Source organism: Somniosus microcephalus, chromosome 23 (genome assembly GCF_052327205.1).
Source record: "Somniosus microcephalus isolate GS21.2 chromosome 23, FLI_Smic_1.0, whole genome shotgun sequence".
NCBI lineage: Eukaryota > Metazoa > Chordata > Chondrichthyes > Squaliformes > Somniosidae > Somniosus > Somniosus microcephalus.
Window position 1 is genome coordinate 7,651,400 of NC_141009.1, and position 21,686 is coordinate 7,673,085.

The 21,686-nt window shown below is 50.4% G+C and overlaps 1 protein-coding gene across 1 annotated transcript in view; it reads right to left on the reverse strand.

Moving 5' to 3' along the window:
* Positions 1 to 15,650, reverse strand: part of fam78ab (family with sequence similarity 78 member Ab) — a 32,007-nt gene extending 16,357 nt beyond the window's left edge. The window contains exon 1 of the mRNA XM_085965323.1: positions 14,186 to 15,650. Coding sequence (XP_085821449.1) covers positions 14,186 to 14,511 — 326 coding nt within the window. The 5' untranslated portion in view covers positions 14,512 to 15,650. The remainder of the gene's footprint in view (positions 1 to 14,185) is intronic.
* Positions 15,651 to 21,686: the final 6,036 nt, after the last annotated feature.

The following is a 21,686-nucleotide window of genomic DNA, read 5'->3' on the forward strand; positions in this document are numbered from 1 at the left end:
GTATTTACAGGGGGTCCCCGGGAGTGTGTCAGTATTTACAGGGGGTTCCCGGGAGTGTGTCAGTATTTACAGGGGGTTCCCGGGAGTGTGTCAGTATTTACAGGGGGTTCCCGGGAGTGTGTCAGTATTTACAGGGGGTTCCCGGGAGTGTGTCAGTATTTACAGGGGGTCCCCGGGAGTGTGTCAGTATTTACAGGGGGTCCCCGGGAGTGTGTCAGTATTTACAGGGGGTCCCCGGGAGTGTGTCAGTATTTACAGGGGGTCTCCGGCACAGAGAATCTCCTGATGTTGTTGATCTTTTCTCTGCCTTGTAGTGTCTAACTTTGTATCAGTCCTAGTACTTGTTTTGATGCAGGGTTTATTAATATTAAAGCACCATTTGGTCAGGAGTACACAAAAATGTATTAACAATCAAACTTGAGGAGAGGCACAGCAGCTGGCTATTTTTAGTACTTCAGCATCACTCCAATTTCAACGGGGCTTCCAGAAAGCAGACTGAACTTTGAGAGGGTTGGCCATCTCACATTGAGCTGCGTAGATGGTATTTTATACCTTTGGAATCCGAGCCAGAGACTGAAATGAATCTGGATATCCTCTACCTCTATTTGGGTGCATTACAATCCACCTTGTCAGCCGGGGCTCAAGGGGCAGCATTCTCTCTCGCCTCTGAGTCAGAAGGTCGTGGGTTCAAGTCCCACTCCAGAGACTTAAGCGCAAGATCTAGGCTGACACTCCATTGCAGTGCTGAGGGAGTGCCGCACTGTCAGAGGTGCCGTCTTTCGGATGAGACGTTAAACCGAGGCCCCGTCTGCCCCCTCAGGTGGATGTAAAAGATCTCATGGCACTATTTCAAAGAAGGAGTTTCCCCAGTGTCCTTGTCAACATTTATCTCTCAGCCAACATCACTAAAACAGATTATCTGCTCATTTTTCTCATTGCTGTTTGTGGGAGCTTGCTGTGCGCAAATTGGCTGCCGCGTTTCCTGCAGTACAACAGTGACCACACTTCAAAAAGTACTTCATTGGCTGCTAAACGCTTTGTGACGTTCCTCGTTTAATGTCTCAGCCAAAAGACAGTGCGGCGCTCCCTCAGCACTGCCCCTCCGACAGTGCGGCGCTCCCTCAGTACTGCCCCTCCGACAGTGCAGCGCTCCCTCGGTACTGCCCCTCCGACAGTGCGACGCTCCCTCAGTACTGCCCCTCCGACAGTGCGGCGCTCCCTCAGTACTGCTCCTCCAACAGTGCGGCACTCCCTCAGTACTGCCCCTCCGACAGTGCGGCACTCCCTCAGTACTGCCCCTCCGACAGTGCGGCGCTCCCTCGGTACTACCCCTCCGACAGTGCGGCACTCCCTCAGTACTGCCCCTCCGACAGTGCGACGCTCCCTCAGTACTGCCCCTCTGACAGTGCGACGCTCCCTCAATACTGCTCCTCCAACAGTGCGGCACTCCCTCAGTACTGCCCCTCCGACAGTGCGGCACTCCCTCAGTACTGCCCCTCCGACAGTGCGGCGCTCCCTCAGTACTACCCCTCCGATAGTGCGGCGCTCCCTCAGTACTGCCCCTCCGACAGTGCAGCGGAGCGTCCCTCAGTACTGCCCCTCCGACAATGCAGCGCTCCCTCACTACTGCCCCTCCGACAGTGCGGCGCTCCCTCAGTTCTGCACTGGAAGTGTCAGCCTGGATTATGGGGTCAAGTCCCTGGAGTTATGTGAAAGGATTTATGTAATTACAAGTTCTTTCTTTCTTTCATATGCTAAACGTACAAGAACCTTCCAATTTGCATGGACTGTTCCTGCTTTTGATCACTTATGTCCTGTATCTATATGTTGCTATGGAAAGGGACCAACAAAGGCAGAGATTCGCTCAATTCCCATGTAGTCATCTGGAAAAATCAGATTGTGTTCCTAGCCCAGTGCCAGGGGACCTGTTAATCTGCACGGGGATGAGTTGCAGAGTCATTCTCGTCAAGTGGGAAACGAGCAGCATTCCATGATTCCCATCTTTTAGATTCCAGGGAAACATTCACATTGAATCATACAGCAGGGAGGGAGGCCATTTGGCCCATCGTGCCAGTTCTTTGAAAGAGCTCTCCAATTAGTTCCACACTCCCCTCTGCTCTTTCCCCGCAGCCCTGCAACATTCTCCAAACTTTTCAAAAACTAATCCAATCCCCTGTTGAAAGCCACGATTGAATCTGCCTCCACCGCCCTTTCAGGCAGCGCATTCCACATCACAACAACTCGCTGCATTAAATAATTTCTCCTCCGAACCTACTGTAACGAATGTTTTTTCCCCCCCAAACTAGTCAAATTATAGGATAGGGAAAGGGCTCCACCCAGCTCTCAACTACATGGGATGGTTTGGAGTTCCCATATTGGCTCTAGCCTATATGTTTAACAGTATGTGTCCTGGGGCCAATATTTATCCTTCAACCAACATCACTAAAAAAAACATTATCTGGCCATCATCTGATTGCTGTTTGTGGGAGCTTGCTGTGCGCAAATAGGCTGCCGCGTTTCCTACATTACAACAGTGACTGCACTTCAAAAAAGTAATTAATTGGCTGTAAAGCGCTTTGAGACACCCTGAGCTCATGAAACAGGGTGATGCCGATACAAAAGACTGTTTTTGTGGTTGTCCATTTATTCCCCTTTCACTGACGCAACGGGGCTGTGGAAACCAACACTTTTTTGATGTCATAAAGTGACTGTTGTGTGACATCAAAGGAAATATGGTTACCTGGGCGATGATCAGACGTCAACATTCCATTGGTGGTGGTGTGGCCATTGCTTGCTAACCTGCCAACTACCTGCAGCCACGATGGTAACCAGGTGAATGGTGAGTGGTTTATTGCTTCAGGTATTATAATCAGTCTCTGCCCAACAACAACTTGTATTTATATAGCGCCTGTAACGTAGTAAAACGTCCCAGGGCGCTGCACAGGAGCGTAAATCAGACAAACTTTGACACCGAGCCACATAAGGAGATATTAGGACAGGTGACCAAAAGCTTGGTCAAAGAGGTCGGTTTTAAGGAGCGTCTTAAAGGAGGAGAGAGAGGCGGAGAGGTTTAGGGAGGGAATTCCAGAGCTTGGGGCCCAGACAACAGACGGCGCGGCCACCAATGATGGAGCAATTAAAATCGAGAATGCGCAAGAGGCCAGAAATGGAGGAGCGCAGAGATCTCGGAGATTTGTAGAGCTGGAGGAGGTTACAGAGACAGGGAGGTGATGAAGCCATGAAGGGATTTGAACCTGGGGATGAGAATTTTAAATTCGAAGCATTGCCGGACCGGGAGTCAGTGTAGGCCAGCGAGCACAGGGGTGATGGGTGAACGGGACTCGTTGCGAGTTAGGACACAGGGCAGTAGAGTGCCCAGGGCACGGTCTGTTTTGTTTGGCATTTGGGGGGGTGGGTGGGGATTGGGGGAAATGATTTCTTTGTATCCTAGTTCAAAGCGCTTTGTGATGTGATGTTACTAATAACGACACACCAATGGAAGTCAGTGGGATTTTATCCTTTCCCATTCGTATGTTCTCCACACATCTCCCGTTGCACAAGATTGAGTTTTAAGGTTGTAATTTTGGTTTTGAGGTTCAGATGATGTCACACCCTCGCTCGGGAGCAGCGCCCGAGTAGTTTACAGGGTGTCTGCACTCCCTGGATCCTGAGATTAATTACAGCCTGCTGCCATCCTCATTTCCTACCATCCACCATTTTGATAAATTGTATTTCCTATAAGCTAAATTAAAATAGAATGATTTTTTGATAGTCGATGGTAAGGTGGTGCTGAAATGAAAGGGTGTATAAAATTCTGACAGGGCTAGACAGACTGGATGCAGGGAGGATGTTTCCCCTGGCTGGGGAGTCTAGAACGAGGGGTCACAGTCTCAGGATACGGGATAGGACATTTAGGACTGAGATGAGGAGAAATTTCTTCACTCAGAGGGTGGTGAACCTGTGGAATTCGCTACCACAGAAGGCTGTGGAGGCCAAGTCCCTGAATATATTTAAGAAGGAGATAGATAAATTTCTAGACACAAAATGCACCAAGGGTTATGGGGAGAGAGCGGGAATATGGTATTGAGATAGAGGATCAGCCATGATCATATTGAATGGTGGAGCAGGCTCAAAGGGCCGAATGGCCGACTCCTGCTCCTATTTTTCTATGTGTCTCTCCTTAGGCTGTCCAAGTCCTTCACTCCCCACCAGGGGTGGACTGGCTCTCCCAAAAGGGCGTGGAATTCTTCGGGATTCTCACGGAAAAACAGGGCGGGGGGGAGTGCCCCAATAATACAGCGCTATGGAACCACTCACAGGAACAGGAGTCGGCCACTGAGCCCCTTGAGCCTGTTCTGCCATTCATTGAGATCATGGCTGATCTGGGACCTAACTCCATATACCCACCTTTGCCTCATATCCCTTAATACCTTTGGTTCACAAAAATCTATCAATCTCAGATTTAAAATTAACAACTGATCCAGCATCAATTTCCATTTGTGGAAGAGAGTTCCAAACTTCTACCACCCTTTGTGTGTAGAAGTGTTTCCTAACTTCACTCCTGAAAGGTCTGGCTCTAATTTTGAGGCTGTGCCCCCCTAGTCCGAGACTCCCCAACCAGCGGGAGTAGTTACTCCCCTTATGGCTCTGCTCCGGCCTAAGCGAGCCCACCCAAGTACTCCAGCTCCGCTCGGGGCTCAGGTGGATCCTCACACCACCCAAGTGCTCTGGGGCTTGGAGCAGCAAAGTGTTGGGGAGCTGAGTGAAACTGGGTCCACAGTGGTGTCCGAGTAATCCCGAGGCTCTGTAAGCATCGCCACGGGAGCGCCGGTAAGTTGAGCATTGCTGCCGGTGATATATCTTTGAGTGAATCGCACGGACTACATTCGTCCACTTGTAACACCATCACACGCCAGAAGTAACATATCCCAAGGAAAATATCTAAATACATGTGGTATAAATGTCAGTGACCTCTACCTTATATGGAGGGAATTTACTCTATTGGCTCCCGGTTAAGCAACGCCTCGATTTTAAAACTCTCATCCTTGTTTTCAAATCCCTCCATGGCCTCGCCCATCCCTATCTCTGTAACCTCCTCCATCCCCACAACCCCTCCCGATATATCTGCGTTCCTCCGATTCTGGCCTCTTGAGCACCCCTGATTTTAGTCGCTCCACCATCGGCGGCCGTGCCTTCAGTTGCCTAGGCCCTGAGCTCTGGAATTCCCTCCCTAAACCTCTCCGCCTCTCTCTCCTCCTTTAAGACGCTCCTTAAAATCTCCCTCTTTGACCAAGCTTTTGGTCACCTGTCCTAATATCTCCTTATGTGGCTCCCTATAATACTCCTGTGCAGCGCCTTGGGACGTTTTACTACGTTAAAGGCGCTATATAAATACAGGTTGTTGTTGTTATTTCCAGTAATTCTATCTTATTTTCTGGTATTATTTGTTTTCTCACCTATCCCATTTCTGGAGGTGTTTAAAATGTTTAAGGGATTCGATAGGGCAGATAGGAGAAACTATTTCCTTTGGTGGGGGAGTCCAGAACGAGGATACATAATCTTACAATTAGAGCCAGGCCGTTTAGGCGGGAAATCAGGAAGAACTTCTTCAGACAAAGGGTAGTCGAAATCTGGAACTCTCTCCCCCCCCCCCCCCCCCCACAACGACTGGGTCAATTGCAGTTTTTATGTCCGAGTTTGATAAGGTTTTTGTTGGGTCAGGGTATCAAGGGATACAGAGCAAAGGCGGGTAAATGGAGTTGAGGTGCAGATCAGGCCTGATCTAATGGTGGAACAGGCCCGAGAGGCTGAATGGCCGCCTCCTGTTGCTATGGCACCCGGGTGCTGGTCATGCCCTCACCCGACCTAGTTCAGCAGGGGCCAGGGATCAAACCCGCCATCTTCCTGATCGGTGGGATTCAGCGAGGTGTTGGATAAATGCGCTGCGCCATAATCAGGCAAGCTTGGGACTGTACTCTTGCTGGATTTCCATCTACATTATTTTACATTCTGCACCAGACAGTGTAGTTTCAGTTTAATTCACTGGGCTATGCAGAAGCTTCGAGGGCTGTTTTATCTGCTCTAGTTTAACCTCTTGTTTCAGTAAAACTGATCCGTGAGCATTTCAATATAGGCTTCATCTCTTGGGAAATTATTTTACAAAATGCAGGCCAACAGTGTAATGTTATTTTACTTCCGAGGAGGTGAAGAGGCATTTGCTTCACATTCAGTATTCATTCCCTGACTTCAGATACTTACGGGACACTTGATTAGAAAGGGGTTTGGTATTTTCCTGCCAATCTGCTATTAAGGTGCGAGCGTGCTTAATTTGAAATATATTCCACCTTCCGCAGCGAGCAAGGAGGCGGGAGCTCTCAGTTGTGCGACTGTAACGTCACAGGTCACAGAGAGCACGATGGAATCCGAGATCAGCCAGTAACTAGCACTAGGCAAGATTAATAAATCCAATGGGGAATTCAGGAGAAACATAGAAACATAGAAGATAGGAGCAGGAGTAGGCCATTCGGCCCTTCGAGCCTGCTCCGCCATTCAACGAGATCATGGCTGATCATCCAAACCCTAGCACCCGGTCCCTACACCGACAGCCATCCCACCCAAGCCCTATCCCCGTAACCCCACGTATTTAATCCCCCCTAACACTAAGGGCCAATTTTTATCATGGCCAATCAACCTAACCCGCACATCTTTGGACTGTGGGAGGAAACCGGAGCACCCGGAGGAAACCCACGCAAACACGGGGCGAATGTGCAAACTCCACACAGACAGTCACCCGAGGCCGGATTTGAACCCGGGTCCCTGGCGCTGTGAGGCAACAGTGCTAACCACTATGCCACCGTGCTGCCCAGTACAAACTTCTTGTACCGAGAGAGTGGTGAGAACGTGGAACTCGCTACCACAGGGAGCAGTTGAAGCGAACAGCGTAGATGCATTTAAGAGGAAGCTCGAGCAACACAATGGAAGCAGATTCAAGAGTAACTTTCAATAGGGAACTGGATAAATAGTTGAGGGGATAAAATTTAAAGGGCGGTGGGGAAAGAGGCTGGGTGAGTGGGACTAACTGGAGAGCTCTACCAAAAAGCCGGCACAGGCACGATGGGCCAAATGGCCTCCTTCTGTGTTGTGTCATTCTATGAGGGAGAAAGGAATAGGAGGAATGTGCTGATGGGGTGAGATGAAGAGGGACGGGAGGAGGCTGGTGCATAAACACCGGCACGGACCAGTTGGGCCGAAGGGCCTGTTTCTGTGCCGTCCGTTCTCTGTAATTCTCTGACTGGTTCTATACCGGCATCAGAACTCATTAAAACAGGAGGGGGGAGAAAAAAAATAAATCAAAAGACAAGAAAAGGCCATTCGGCCCATCTAACTCATCATTCTAGTACTCAATCGGCCCGATTCATTCGGCACTTCCTTCATTTTCCACCGCCTTAGCGGGTAAAAGTGGCAATTTACAAGACTGAGATTGGCAGATTTTTGTTCGGTCTAAGCGAATGGTGGAACAGGCTCAAGGTGCTGAATGGCCTCCTTCTGTGTCTATGTTTCTCTGGTAGATCAGTCCAAAAACATAAACTGACATCATGCCAGCTTGTCGCGCTTTGCAGTGATATTGTGACCTTACCTTATTTATACTATTCAGTGCTTTACAAACCTCGGAGAACTATCCCGCCACCTCCTTCCCACTTCACCAGTGATAAAGCTTCTCTAACCTTTCCTCCCAGGTCGTTTCCTATGCTTTGGGATCATTCCTAGCCTCCGTTAGACCCTCTCCAATCCCTGATATTCTCTTTTTATAGTGTTTTATCATTCTAGCGTGTCAGCCGTGGCTCAGTGGGCAGCACTCTCTCTCGCCTCTGAGTCAGAAGGTCGTGGGTTCATGTCCCACTCCAGAGACTTGAGCACAAAAATCCAGGCTGTCACTCCAGTGCAGTGCTGAGGGAGTGCTGCACTGTCGGAGGTGCCGTCTTTCGGATGAGACGCTAAACCGAGGCCCCATCTGCTCTCTCAGGTGGACGTAAAGGATCCCACGGCCGCTATTTCGAAGAAGAGCAGGGGAGTTCTCCCCGGTGTCCCGGGGCTAATGTTTATCACTCAACCAACATCACTAAAAACAGATTTTCTGGTCATTATCACATTGCTGTTTGTGGGAGCTTGCTGTGCGCAAATTGTCTGCCACGTTTCCTACATTACAACAGTGACTGCACTTCAAAAAGTACTTCATTGGCTGTAAAGCGCTTTGGGCCGCCCCGAGATGGTGAAAGGTGCTGTATAACTCTGGTGAAAGGTGCTGTATAACTCTTCTTTCTTGAGGGAGCGCTGTGCTGTCCTTCAAATGAGACAGTAAGCCGAGCCCCTCTCTGCCTGTTCAGTGGCTGTAAAAGATTCCCTGGCACGATTTGAAAAACAGGGAGTTCTCCCAGCGTCCTGGTCAAAATTTATTCTTAAACAACACCGCTAGAAGCTGATTAATTGGACAATCTTTCCGTGGCTGTTTGTGGGGACCTCCCAGCGACTGTCCCATTTCCCAGCAAAACAACTACTACACGTCAAAAGGACCTCACTGACTGTGAGGCTCTTTGGGACGTCCCGAGGTCATGGAAGGTGCTGGAGAAATATAAGTTGGTTCGTTCTTCTAGGACCCCATGAGATTAAAAGTCAGGAGAATGCAGCCCCAGAATCTACAGTCTCAGAATAAGGGGTCGGCCATTCAGGACTGAGATGAGGAGAAATCTCTTCACTCCGAGGGTGGTGAATCTTTGGAATTCTCCACCCGAGAGGGCTGTGGATGCTCAGTCGTTGAGTATATTCAAGACAGAGATCGATAGACTTTTGGACTCTAAGGGAATCGAGGGATATGGGGATAGTGCAGGAAAGTGGTGTTGAGGTCGATGATCAGCCATGATCTCATTGAATGGCGGAGCAGGCTCGAGGGGCCGAATGGCCAACTCCTGCTCCTATTTCTTATGTTCTTATGAACTCATTCCCACAACTGAGCAGGAGGGCTCGGTCTGTCTGTAACGGAGGAATTACATTGGAAGCATGGAGCCTGGGGTGGGGTGGTTATGACATTCGGAGATCTCTAGGTCTGTCTGACGATTTTTTAAATCCAAAATTTCCCTCCCCCTGCCTCCTGCATCTTTTCAATGTTACTGCAGTGGGGGGGGGGGGGGGGCACATGTTTGTTGTTGTTGGGGGGGGGGGCAATGTTTTGAAGCCCTGTTTCAGACCAGTTTGGCTGGATTGGATGGAGCTGGGTCCTCACACTGCGGGGATCCAGCGCTAGGCAGTGTGCTCACTGTGCCTCTTGTATAGACTGCACCGCCTCTGTATCATTAATTGTGGGCCCGGGAGGCGCAGTGTCAGAGACTTGCTATCTGATCAGACCCCGGGCGGATGTGGCTGCAAGCTTCATCTCTGCTGCTGGAGAACGATTCCGCTGAGTCGAGTTTCTAACCAAGTCGAGATATCAAGTTGCGTTCTGCAGCCAGTCTCCAATGCTGGTGTATTACAGCAGTAAAGGCACATACACAACGTGGGTAGAAGATATACACGATCGGGGAGTGGAGCTGAGCATTAATGATCTCAATCTAGTCACACTACTTATACAGGGACTGTACTGTGCCTGTATATATCACTGGTTATACAGGGACTGTACTGTGCCTGTATATATCACACTGGTTACACACGGACTGTACTGTGCCTGTATATATCACTGGTTATACAGGGACGGTACTGTGCCTGTATATATCACTCTGGTTATACAGGGACTGTACTGTGTCTGTATATATCACTCTGGTTATACAGGGACAGTACTGTGCCTGTATATATCACTCTGGTTATACAGGGACGGTACTGCGCCTGTATATATCACTCTGGTTATACAGGGACTGTTCTGTGCCTATATATATCACACATAGAAACATAGAAGATAGGAGCAGGAGTAGGCCATTCGGCCCCTCGAGCCTGCTCCGCCATTCAATGAGATCATGGCTGATCATCCAAATTCAGTACCCTGTCCCTGCCTTCTCCCCATATCCCTTGATCGCTTTAGCCTCAAGAAATATATCCAACTCTTTCTTGAATATATTTAATGAACTGGCCTCCACTGCCCTCTGTGGCAGAGAATTCGACAGGTTCACCACTCTCTGGGTGAAGAAATTCATCCTCATTTCAGTCCTAAATGGCTTACCCCTTATCCTTAGACTATGACCCCTGGTTCTGGACTCCCCGGCCATCAGAAACATCCTTTCTGCATTTAGTCTGTCCAGACCTGACAGAATTTTATAGGTTTCGATGAGATCCCCTCTCAATCTTCTAAACTCCAGTGAGTATAAGCCCAATTGACACAATCTCTCCTCGTACGTCATTCCTGCCATCCCAGGTATCAGCCTGGTGCATCTTCGCTGCACTCCCTCCATGGCAAGAACATCCTTCCTCAGGTAAGGTGACCAAAACTGCACACAATACTCAAGGTGCGGTCTCGCCAAGGCCCTGTACAACTGCAGCAAGACATCCTTGTTCTTGTACTCGAACCCTCTTGCTACGAAGGCCAACATATCATTTGCCTTCTTAACCGCCTGCTGAACCTGCATGCTTACCTTCAGCGACTGGTGCACAAGAACACCCGGGTCTCTTTGCACTTCCCCTTCTCCCAATCTATTGCCATTCAAATAATAATCTGCCTTCCTGTTTTTGCCACCAAAGTGGATAACCTCACATTTATCCACATTATAGTGCATTTGCCATGTTTCTGTCCAATCACCCAACCTGTCCAAATCGTACTGGAGTTTCACGACATCCTCCTCACAGCTTACCCTCCCACCCAGCTTTGTGTCGTCTGCAAATTTGGAGATATTACATCCAATTCCCTCGTCCAGATCATTAATATATATTGTGAACAGCTGGGGTCCTAGGACTGATCCTTGCGGTACCCCACTAGTCACTGCCTGCCACTCGGAAAACGACCCATTTATTCCAACTCTTTGCTTTCTGTCCGCCAACCAGTTCTCTATCCAAGTCAATACCTTGCCCCCAATCCCATGTGCCTTAATTTTGCACGCTAACCTCTTATGCGGGACCTTATCGAAAGCCTTCTGAAAGTCGAAATACACCACATCCACTGGTTCTCCCTTATCTATTTTACCAGTTATGGTTATACAGGGACTGTACTGTGCCTGTATATATCACACTGGTTACACACGGACTGTACTGTGCCTGTATATATCACTCTGGTATTATACAGGGACTGTACTGTGCCTGTATATATCACTGGTTATACAGGGACTGTATTGTGTCTGTATATATCACTCTGGTTATACAGGGACTGTACTGTGCCTGTATATATCACTGGTTATACAGGGACTGTACTGTGCCTGTATATATCACTCTGGTTATACAGGGACTGTACTGTGCCTGTATATATCACACTGGTTACACATGGACTGTACTGTGCCTGTATATATCACTCTGGTTATACAGGGACTGTACTGTGCCTGTATATATCACACTGGTTACATAGGGACTGTACTGTGCCTGTATATATCACTGGTTATACAGGGACTGTACTGTGCCTGTATATATCACACTTGTTATACAGGGACTGTACTGTCTCTGTATATATCACACTGGTTATACAGGGACTGTACTGTGTCTGTATATATCACTGGTTATACAGGGACTGTACTGTGCCTGTATATATCACACTTGTTATACAGGGACTGTACTGTGCCTGTATATATCACACTGGTTATACAGGGACTGTATTGTGTCTGTATATATCACTCTGGTTATACAGGGACTGTACTGTGCCTGCATATATCACATTGGTTATACAGGGACTGTACCGTGCCTGTATATATCACTCTGGTTATACAGGGACTGTACTGTGTCTGTATATATCACTCTGGTTATACAGGGACTGTACTGTGTCTGTATATATCACTCTGGTTATACAGGGACTGTACTGTGCCTGTATATATCACACTGATTATACAGGGACTGTACTGTGCCTGTATATATCACTCTGGTTATACAGGGACTGTACTGTGCCTGTATATATCACTCTGGTTATACAGGGAGTCTGTTGTGACTGAATTTCAGATGGGTTCCTCGAGGTTTGTATTATGACGGTATGTATCACACTGATTATATAGGCTTTATATAATGCAGTAAAAATCCACTTTAATATATATATTCTGACACCTGGCACACTCTACACAGGAAGGTGTAATATAATCTAGTCGGTGCATCACTCTACATGATTATTAAGCAGGGACAGACTCCGAGAGCCACTCTTTGCCTGAATTATTTCATTAATTATACCTTATATACTCATAAATCATTCAGAGTAACAGGAACGCGAGTCCGTGGATGGAAAGGTGGGTCGATATAAGTTTGAGAATAGCAATGAAATTCCAACCAACGATCCTTTACATCCTCACACAGGTACTGGAGTGATCGAATAACATGATACTAAAAGGAGAACCGGGTTATGCCTGGGAGCTCAGCTCCCCGTTCTGTTCCAGCGTGTGTGAAGCAGCCGGGGCTGAGGCCGAACCCCAGGCAGCAGGTCCAGTCCCAGCGACTGTGAGGGGCTCTGGCTCTGGGATACATTTCATTTAAGTTAAGTTAAATCCTACCCTTTGCTGCCCAGTAACCGTGGAGAGAGGCAGCTGCTGGCTTTTGTAAAGCACGGCCTGGTCTCCCCTGCTAGTCCGACATTAGCCGAGCTCCCTGCCAATTGCCCCACTCCATTACACACACTCGTACACACACTCACTCGCACACACTCACAGACACTACTCACTATCACACACTCACTCGCACACTCACTATCACACTCACAGACACACTCACTATCACACACTCACTCGCACACTCACTCGCACACTCACGCACACACTCACTCGCACATACTCACTTTCACTCGCACACACTCACAGACACACTCATTCGCAGACACACACACTCACTCGCACACACTCAGACTCACTCGCACACACTCACAGACACACTCACTCGCACACACTCACTCACACACTCAGACACACTCACTCGCACACACTCACAGACACACTCACTCACACACACTCACTCACACATTCACTCACACACTCACAGACACACTCAGACACACACTTGCACACACACTCAGACACACACTTGCACACACTCAGACACACTCGCACACTCACTTGCAGACACAATCGCACACTCAGACACACTCACTCGCACACTCAGACACACTCACAGACACACTCACTAGCACACTCACTCGCACACTCAGACACACTCAGTCGCACACACGCAAACACTCACTCGCACACTCACTCGCACATATTCACTCTCACTCGCACACTCACTCGCACATACTCACTCTCACACTCACATACTCACTCTCACTCGCACACACTCACTCGCACACACTCACAGACTCACTCGCACACACTCACAGACACACTCACTCGCACACTCAGACACACTCAGACACACTCACTTGCGCACACTCAAACACACTCACGTACACTCACTCAGACACTCACGCACACTCACTCAGACACTCACTCGCACACTCAGACACACACTCACAGACACACTCACAGACACACACTCGCACACACTCAGACACACACTCGCACACTCAGACACACTCACTCGCACACACTCAGACACACTCGCACACTCACTTGCAGACACACTCACTCGCACACACTCAGACACACTCACTCACACACACTCAGACACACTCACTTGCACACACTCACAGACACACTCACTCGTACTCACTCAGACACACTCGCACACTCACTCGCAGACACACACTTGCGCCAGACACTCACTCGCGCACACTCAGACACTCACTTGCACACTCAGACACACTCACTCGCACACACTCACTCGCAGACACACTCACATTCGCACTCACTCACAGACACACTCACTCGCAGACACACACACTCGTACACACTCAGACACACTCGCACACACTCAGACACACTCGCACACACTCACTTGCACTCAGACACACACACTCACAGACATATACACACTCGCAGACACACGTGCGTACAGACACATTCAGACACACTCGCAGACATACACATTCAGACACACTCGCACTCACTCACACGCAGACACACATACTCATAGACACACTCAGACACATACTCACATGCCCAGGTCCCCGTATGTGTTGTAAAACTCCATGTAGTTGCAGGCTTGTATCCAGCCCACCACCCAGGTGTCCGCCTTGAGAATCGGGGGCACGCAGACCCGGGCCGAGGCTCGGAAGTAAGGGGTCCGGTACCGCAGCACGATGTCCGACGTCTCGTCGATGCTGGTGGGGCTGCTGTCGATGCTGGCCGAGACCTCTTGTAGGGAGATGGAGTCGCGGCAGATCCTGGGCTTGCAGGCGAGGCTGTTGATGCAACCCATTGCACTCTGGAAGAGGACGAGGAGAGCGAGAGACAGAAGCCCCCAGGTCACCAGGCGAACCATTGAAATCAGCACCCAGGAAAGAACTGGGTCCAAGTTCCAGCAAACTGGAGACCCTCCTCAGACCCGCTTGCATTCACCCAACACTCTCCAGCATCCGAAGGTGCAATCTCCTCCAACAGATCTTCGGGACAGTCCTGTAAGGTTTTGCTTGTAAAACACACACACGCTGTCATTAAATACAAAATGTTGAAAAAATCTTCAACCTCAGGGTTTTTTTCTCTCTTGCAAATTAAAGTTTCTGTATTGACTCCTTTAGGAGGAGGGGTGGGAAGAGGAGATAGATCCCAATCTCTCTCTTCCTTCCCTCCCCCCTCCTTTGTTGAATCCCCCCCCCAACCCGAAAATAAATCAGCAGCAAATTAATAATTCTTGTTCAGTAAGAGGGTTTCAACCTGTCCCGACTGCACGGTTGCTGGGTTGCAGCTTCTTCTGCTCCGGGCCATGTCCCAGAGAGGTGGTGGTGGGGTTTGAGGAGGAGGAGCGGGTGGTTGGTTGGTTGCTTGGTGGGTTTCCCAGTTCCTGCTGATTGATCCTCCTCAGCTCAGGGTAACAACAGGCGCCGGCGGTGGAGGGTGGAAAGAGGATGTACAAACTCGTGTGTGTGAGAGAGAGAGAGAGAGAGACTTGGGGGCTGTCAGCTACAGTCTAGAGGATGTTGCTGTCTTCCTCTCTCTCTCTCTCTGCTCCCACCCCCTCTGCGGCTGCTGACTGTATTCATGGGCCAGCCTGCCAGCCAGCTCCAGACTGCCGCTGCCGCTCACAATACTTTAGCATTATTAGCCCATAACAACCCGGCGCTGGCGTTAGGTCACTGCACAGAAAGCAAAATAAAGTCCCTGAACTCCACAGTGCTGAGGTCAGTTTCCAATCCCCCACTCCCCTCCTCTTTTTAAATAAATAAATGATTATGAAATCATATTCTTCCTCCTCCCCACTTCTAGCTCCAGGGAGGTTTTGCTGCCTGACATGGAAGGAACTGACCTTCAGCACTCTTGATGTCCTGGCTGAAGGTGATTTGAAATAGAATCTCTCTGTGTCTCATCGTCTTAGTGGATGGTCCCTTTTTATCTTCATTCGGGGCGATTTCCGGGGTTTACCATCTTCAAGCATTGTGGGAGTTGTAGTTTTAATCTCTTTCCCCTCCCTTGTTTTAGTTCACCCCCTCCCTCTTACCCCACCCAGTGCGCCAGGTGATTGATGTCCTGCCCTTGCTCCGAATAAGTCAGGATTGGATTGCAAGCTTTATATATATATCTATAAATAAATAAATGCCGCTTCTCTAAAGTTCTTTAAACATCTCCCAATCTGTCCCAGTCGCTCTCTCTTTTCCCCACAGTCGCTCTCTTTCCCCCCCAGTCGCTCTCTCTTTTCCCCACAGTCGCTCTCTTTTCCCCACAGTCGCTCTCTCTCCCCCCCCAGTCGCTCTCTCTCTCTCTCTGTCTCCCAGTCTCTCTATCTCTCTCTCTCCCCAGTCTCTCTCTCCCTCCCCCTGTCTCTCTCCCCCAGTCTCTCTCTCTCTCTCCCCCGTCTCTCTCCCCCAGTCTCTCTCTCTCCCCCAGTCTCTCTCACTCTCTCTTTCTCTCCCCCATCTCTCTCTCTCTCCCCCAGTCTCCCTCTCTCCCCCTCAGTCGCTCTCTCTCTCCCCCCTCAGTCTCTCTCTATCTCCCCAGTCTCTCCCTCTCTCTCCACATCTCTCTCTCTCACCACTCAGTCGCTCTCTCTCTCCCCCTCAGTCTCTCTCTCTCTCCCCCTCAGTCTCTCTCTCTCTCTCTCTCTATCTCCCCATTCTCTCTCTCTCCCCCCAGTCTCTCTCCTCTCTTTCCCCCCAATCTCTCTCTCTCACACTCCCAATCTCTCTCTCACACTCCCAATCTCTCTCTCTCTCTCACTCCCAATCTCTCTCTCTCTCTCACACTCCCAGTCTCTCTCTCACATTCCCAATCTCTCTCTCTCACACTCCCAAGCTCTCTCTCTCACACTCCCAATCTCTCTCTCTCTCACTCCCAATCTCTCTCTCTCACACTCCCAGTCTCTCTCTCTCGATCTCACATTCCCAATCTCTCTCTCTCACACTCCCAATCTCTCTCTCTCTCACACTCCCAATCTCTCTCTCTCACACTCCCAATCTCTCTCTCTCTCTCTCACACTCCCAATCTCTCTCTCTCACACTCCCAATCTCTCTCTCTCTCACACTCCCAATCTCTCTCTCTCTCACACTCCCAATCTCTCTCTCTCTCACACTCCCAATCTCTCTCTCTCTCACACTCCCAATCTCTCTCTCTCTCACACTCCCAATCTCTCACACTCCCAATCTCTCTCTCTCTCACACTCCCAATCTCTCTCTCTCTCACACTCCCAATCTCTCTCTCTCACACTCCCAATCTCTCTCTCTCTCACACTCCCAGTCTCTCCCTCTCTCACACTCCCAGTCTCTCTCACACTCCCAATCTCTCTCTCTCACACTCCCAATCTCTCTCTCTCTCACACTCCCAATCTCTCTCTCTCACACTCCCAATCTCTCTCTCTCACACTCCCAATCTCTCTCTCTCACACTCCCAATCTCACTCTCTCTCACTCCCAGTCTCTCTCTCTCACACTCCCAATCTCTCTCTCTCACACTCCCAGTCTCTCTCTCTCTCACACTCCCAGTCTCTCTCTCTCACACTCCCAGTCTCTCTCTCTCTCACACTCCCAATCTCTCTCTCTCACACTCCCAATCTCTCTCTCTCTCACACTCCCAGTCTCTCTCTCTCTCACACTCCCAATCTCTCTCTCTCTCACACTCCCAATCTCTCTCTCTCTCACACTCCCAATCTCTCTCTCTCTCTCCTTCCCTCTCTCTCTCTCTCTCCTTCCCTCTCTCTCTCTCTCCTTCCCTCTCTCTCTCCTTCCCTCTCTTTCTCTCTCCTTCCCTCTCTCTCCTTCCCTCTCTCTCTCTCCTTCCATCTCTCTCTCTCTTTCCTTCCATCTCTCTCTCTCTCTCTCTCTCCTTCCCCCTCTCTCTCTCTCTCTCTCTCTCTCCTTCCCTCTCTCTCTCTCCTTCCCTCTCTCCTTCCCTCTCTCTCTCTCTCTCCTTCCCTCTCTCTCATTCCCTCTCTCTCTCCTTCCCTCTCTCTCTTCCCCCCAGTCGCTCCCTCTCTCTCTTCCAACAACAACATGCCCTCAAAAAGCCTCGGCACCGCCGGGCTCCCCCAGCTAGTATATCTATAAATAAATAAATGCCGCTTCTCTAAAGTTCTTTATCCATCTCCCAATCTGGTGGTTTTTCAAACTCTTTTTATTTCCCCTGTCTGGGGGCATGCTGCAAATCATTGACACCAACCTTGTAAATATCGACACACTCTCCCGGGGACCCCTGTAAATACTGACACACTCTCCCGGGGACCCCTGTAAATACTGACACACTCTCCCGGGGGACCCCCTGTAAATACTGACACACTCTCCCGGGGACCCCCTGTAAATACTGACACACTCTCCCGGGGACCCCCTGTAAATACTGACACACTCTCCCGGGGACCCCATGTAAATATCGACACACTCTCCTGGGGACCCCCTGTAAATATCGACACACTCTCCCGGGGACCCCCTGTAAATATGGACACACTCTCCCAGGGACCCCCTGTAAATACTGACACACTCTCCCAGGGACCCCCTGTAAATATCGACACACTCTCCCAGGGACCCCCTGTAAATATCGACACACTCTCCCTGGGGACCCCCTGTAAATATCGACACACTCTCCCGGGGACCAACTGTAAATATCGACACACTCCTGGGGACCCCCTGTAAATATCGACACACTCTCCCGGGACCCCCTGTAAATATCGACACACTCCCGGGGACCCCCTGTAAATATTGACACACTCTCCTGAAGACCCCCTGTAAATATCGACACACTCCTGGGGACCCCCTGTAAATATCAACACACTCTCCCGGAGACCCCATGTAAGTATCGACACACTCTCCCAGGGACCCCCTGTAAATATCGACACACTCTCCCGGGGAGCCCCTGTAAATATTGACACACTCTCCCGGGGAGCCCCTGTAAATATTGACACACTCCTGGGGACCCCCTGTAAATATCGACACTCCGGGAACCCCCTGTAAATATTGACACTCTCCCAGAGACCCCCTGTAAATGTCGACACACTCCCGGGGACCCCCTGTAAATACTGACACACTCCTGGGGATCCCCTATAAATATTGACACTCTCCCGGGGACCCCCCTGTAAATATTGACACACACTCCCGGAAATCCCCTGTAAATATCGACACTCTTTCCTGGGGACCCCCTGTAATTACTGACACATTCCTGGGGATCCCCTGTAAATATCGACACACTCTCCTGGGGACCCCCTGTAAATACTGACACACAGAGTCCTGGGGACCCCCGGTAAATAGCAGCACACTCCTGGGGACTCCCAGTAAATATCTACATACACACTCCTGGGGACCCCCTGTAAACATCAACACTCTCCCGGGGGACCCCCTATAAATATCAATGCACTCTCCAAGGGACCCCCTGTAAATATCAGCGCACTCTCCTAGGGACCCCCTGTAAATGTCGACACACTCCCGGGGACCCCCTGTAAATACTGACACACTCCCGGGGACCCCCTGTAAATATCGACACAGTCTTGGGGACCCCAAATATTGACACACTGACAGGGACCCCCTGAAAATATTGACACACTCCCGGAGACCCCAGATACCGACACACAAACAGCAATGTGATAATGACCAGATAGTCTGTTTTGGCACTGTTGGCTGAGAGATAAATATTGGCCAGAGCGAGGGTATTAAGGGTTACGGAGCCAAGGCGAGGAGATGGAGTTAAGGTACAGAACAACCATGATCTCACTGAAGGGCGGAACCGGCTCGTGGAGCTGAATGACCTCCTCCTGTTGCTATGTTCCTATGAAAGAGCAGGAGAATTAAGGAGTGAAAAGGCTTTCCAAAAAGACAAATGAGAAGACCTATCTATCTTCCGAACAAAATTATCATTATTTAACAGATCATCAGAACAAACTCCTCGAGAATCTCTCCACAGATGCTGCCTGACCTGCTGAGTGTTTCCAGCATTTTCTGTTGTTATTTCAGATTTCCAGCATCCGCAGTATTTTGCTATTGTATCGGAACAACCAATCCTGCTCTGCAGAATGGTCGTTGCTGCTCTGGTCATCTGTCCTACTTGACATTGGACAGCTCCGTCTCCCTCCAGGGGTTCCGATGATTGGCCCCAAGCTGTTGCCGCCTTTGATCGACAAGCCATTAATCATCCCGTTAATTATTGCTGTCTCTCTCTTCCCAGCGGTTGGCAGCGGGCTGCCCCTGCCTCCGCTGAATAAGGTTGCCAAAACCTCCGGGATTGGCCTGGAGTCTCCAGGAGTTAAAGGCTAATCTCCGGGACGCTGCTGCAAGCCACAGCCGGGAGAAAAGTCATAGCGGCGTTCAAAAAAATGGTGCTTCTAAAAAAAAAAAAATTCTTTGAACACTTTTGTTTGTTCGTTATAAACATATCGGACCTGGGAATTAAAGGCTGTTTGACTGACAGTCGCGAATCATCCAATCGGCCAATGAAGAGTCTTATCCGCCATCCGATTGGTACAGGAAGCTGGTGCACCGTGAAGAGGGACAGGTCGGGCGGCCAATGGCGGGAGTGTGTGGGGGGGCGGGGCGGGGCAGTCGGTCATGTGATGAAATCGCCAGGATTATATCCCACCAGAGTTGGCGACCCCACCCACAAGCCATGTTTAGCAAACAGGAACAAACTCTAATTTACAGATAGCCCAATGAAACGAGAGCAGGGTTGACCGACATTGTGCGCAATTATTCTTGTCGCACTGAAAGGAGAAACTACACTCCCCAAAATGTTGACAGAGAAAAAAATTGCATTTTTCTCCAGCACCTTTCACGACCTCAGGATGTCCCAAAGCGCTTTACAACCAAGTGAAGTGTAGTCACTGTTGTACTGTAGGAAACACAGCAGCCAATTTGTGCACAGCAAGTTCCCACAAACAGCAATATGATAATGATCAGATAATCTGTTTTAGTGATATTGTTTGAGGGATAAATATTGGCCCAGGACACCGGGGAGAACTCCCCTGCTCTTCTTTGAAATAGTTCCATGGGATCTCTTACGTCCACCTGAGAGGGCAGACGGGGCCTCGGTTTAACGTCTCATCTGAAAGACGGCACCTCCGATAGTGTAGCACTCCCTCAGTACTGCCCCTCCGACAGTGCAGCGCTCCCTCAGTACCACCCCTCTGAAAGTGCGGCGCACCCTCAGTACTGCCCCTCCGACAGTGCAGCAGTCCCTCAGTAATGCCCCTCCGACAGTGCAGCATTCTCTCAGTACTCCCCCTCCGACAGTGCAGCACTCCCTCAGTACTGCCCCTCCGACAGTGCGGCGCTCCCTCAGTACTGCCCCTCCAACAGTGCGGCGCTCCCTCAGTACGGCCCCTCCGACAGTGCGGCGCTCCCTCAGTACTGCCCCTCCGACAGTGGAGCGCTCCCTCAGTACTGCCCCTCCGACAGTGCGGCGCTCCCTCAGTACTGCCTCTCCGACAGTGCGGCACTCCCTCAATACTGCCTCTCCGACAGTGCGGCGCTCCCTCAGCACTGCCCCTCCGACAGTGCGGCGCTCCCTTAGTACTGCCCCTCCGACAGTGCGGCACTCCCTCAGTACTGCCCCTCTGACAGTGCGGCGCTCCCTCAGTACTGCCTCTCCGACAGTGCGGCACTCCCTCAGTACTGCCCCTCCGACAGTGCGGCACTCCCTCAGTACTGCCCCTCCGACAGTGCGGCGCTCCCTCAGTACTGCCCCTCCGACAGTGCGGCGTGCCCTCAGTACTGGCCCTCCAACAGTGCGGCGTGCCCTCAGTACTGCCCCTCTGACAGTGCGGCACTCCCTCAGTACTGCCCCTCCGACAGTGCGGCGCTCCCTCAGTACTGCCCCTCCGACAGTGCGGCACTCCCTCAGTACTGCCTCTCCGACAGTGCGGCGCTCCCTCAGTACTGCCCCTCCGACAGTGCGGCACTCCCTCAGTACTGCCTCTCCGACAGTGTGGCGCTCCCTCAGTACTGCACTGGGAGTGTCAGCCTGGAGTTTTGTGCTCAGGTCTCTGGAGTGGGGCTCGAACCCACAACCTTCTGACTCAGAGGCAAGGGTGCCA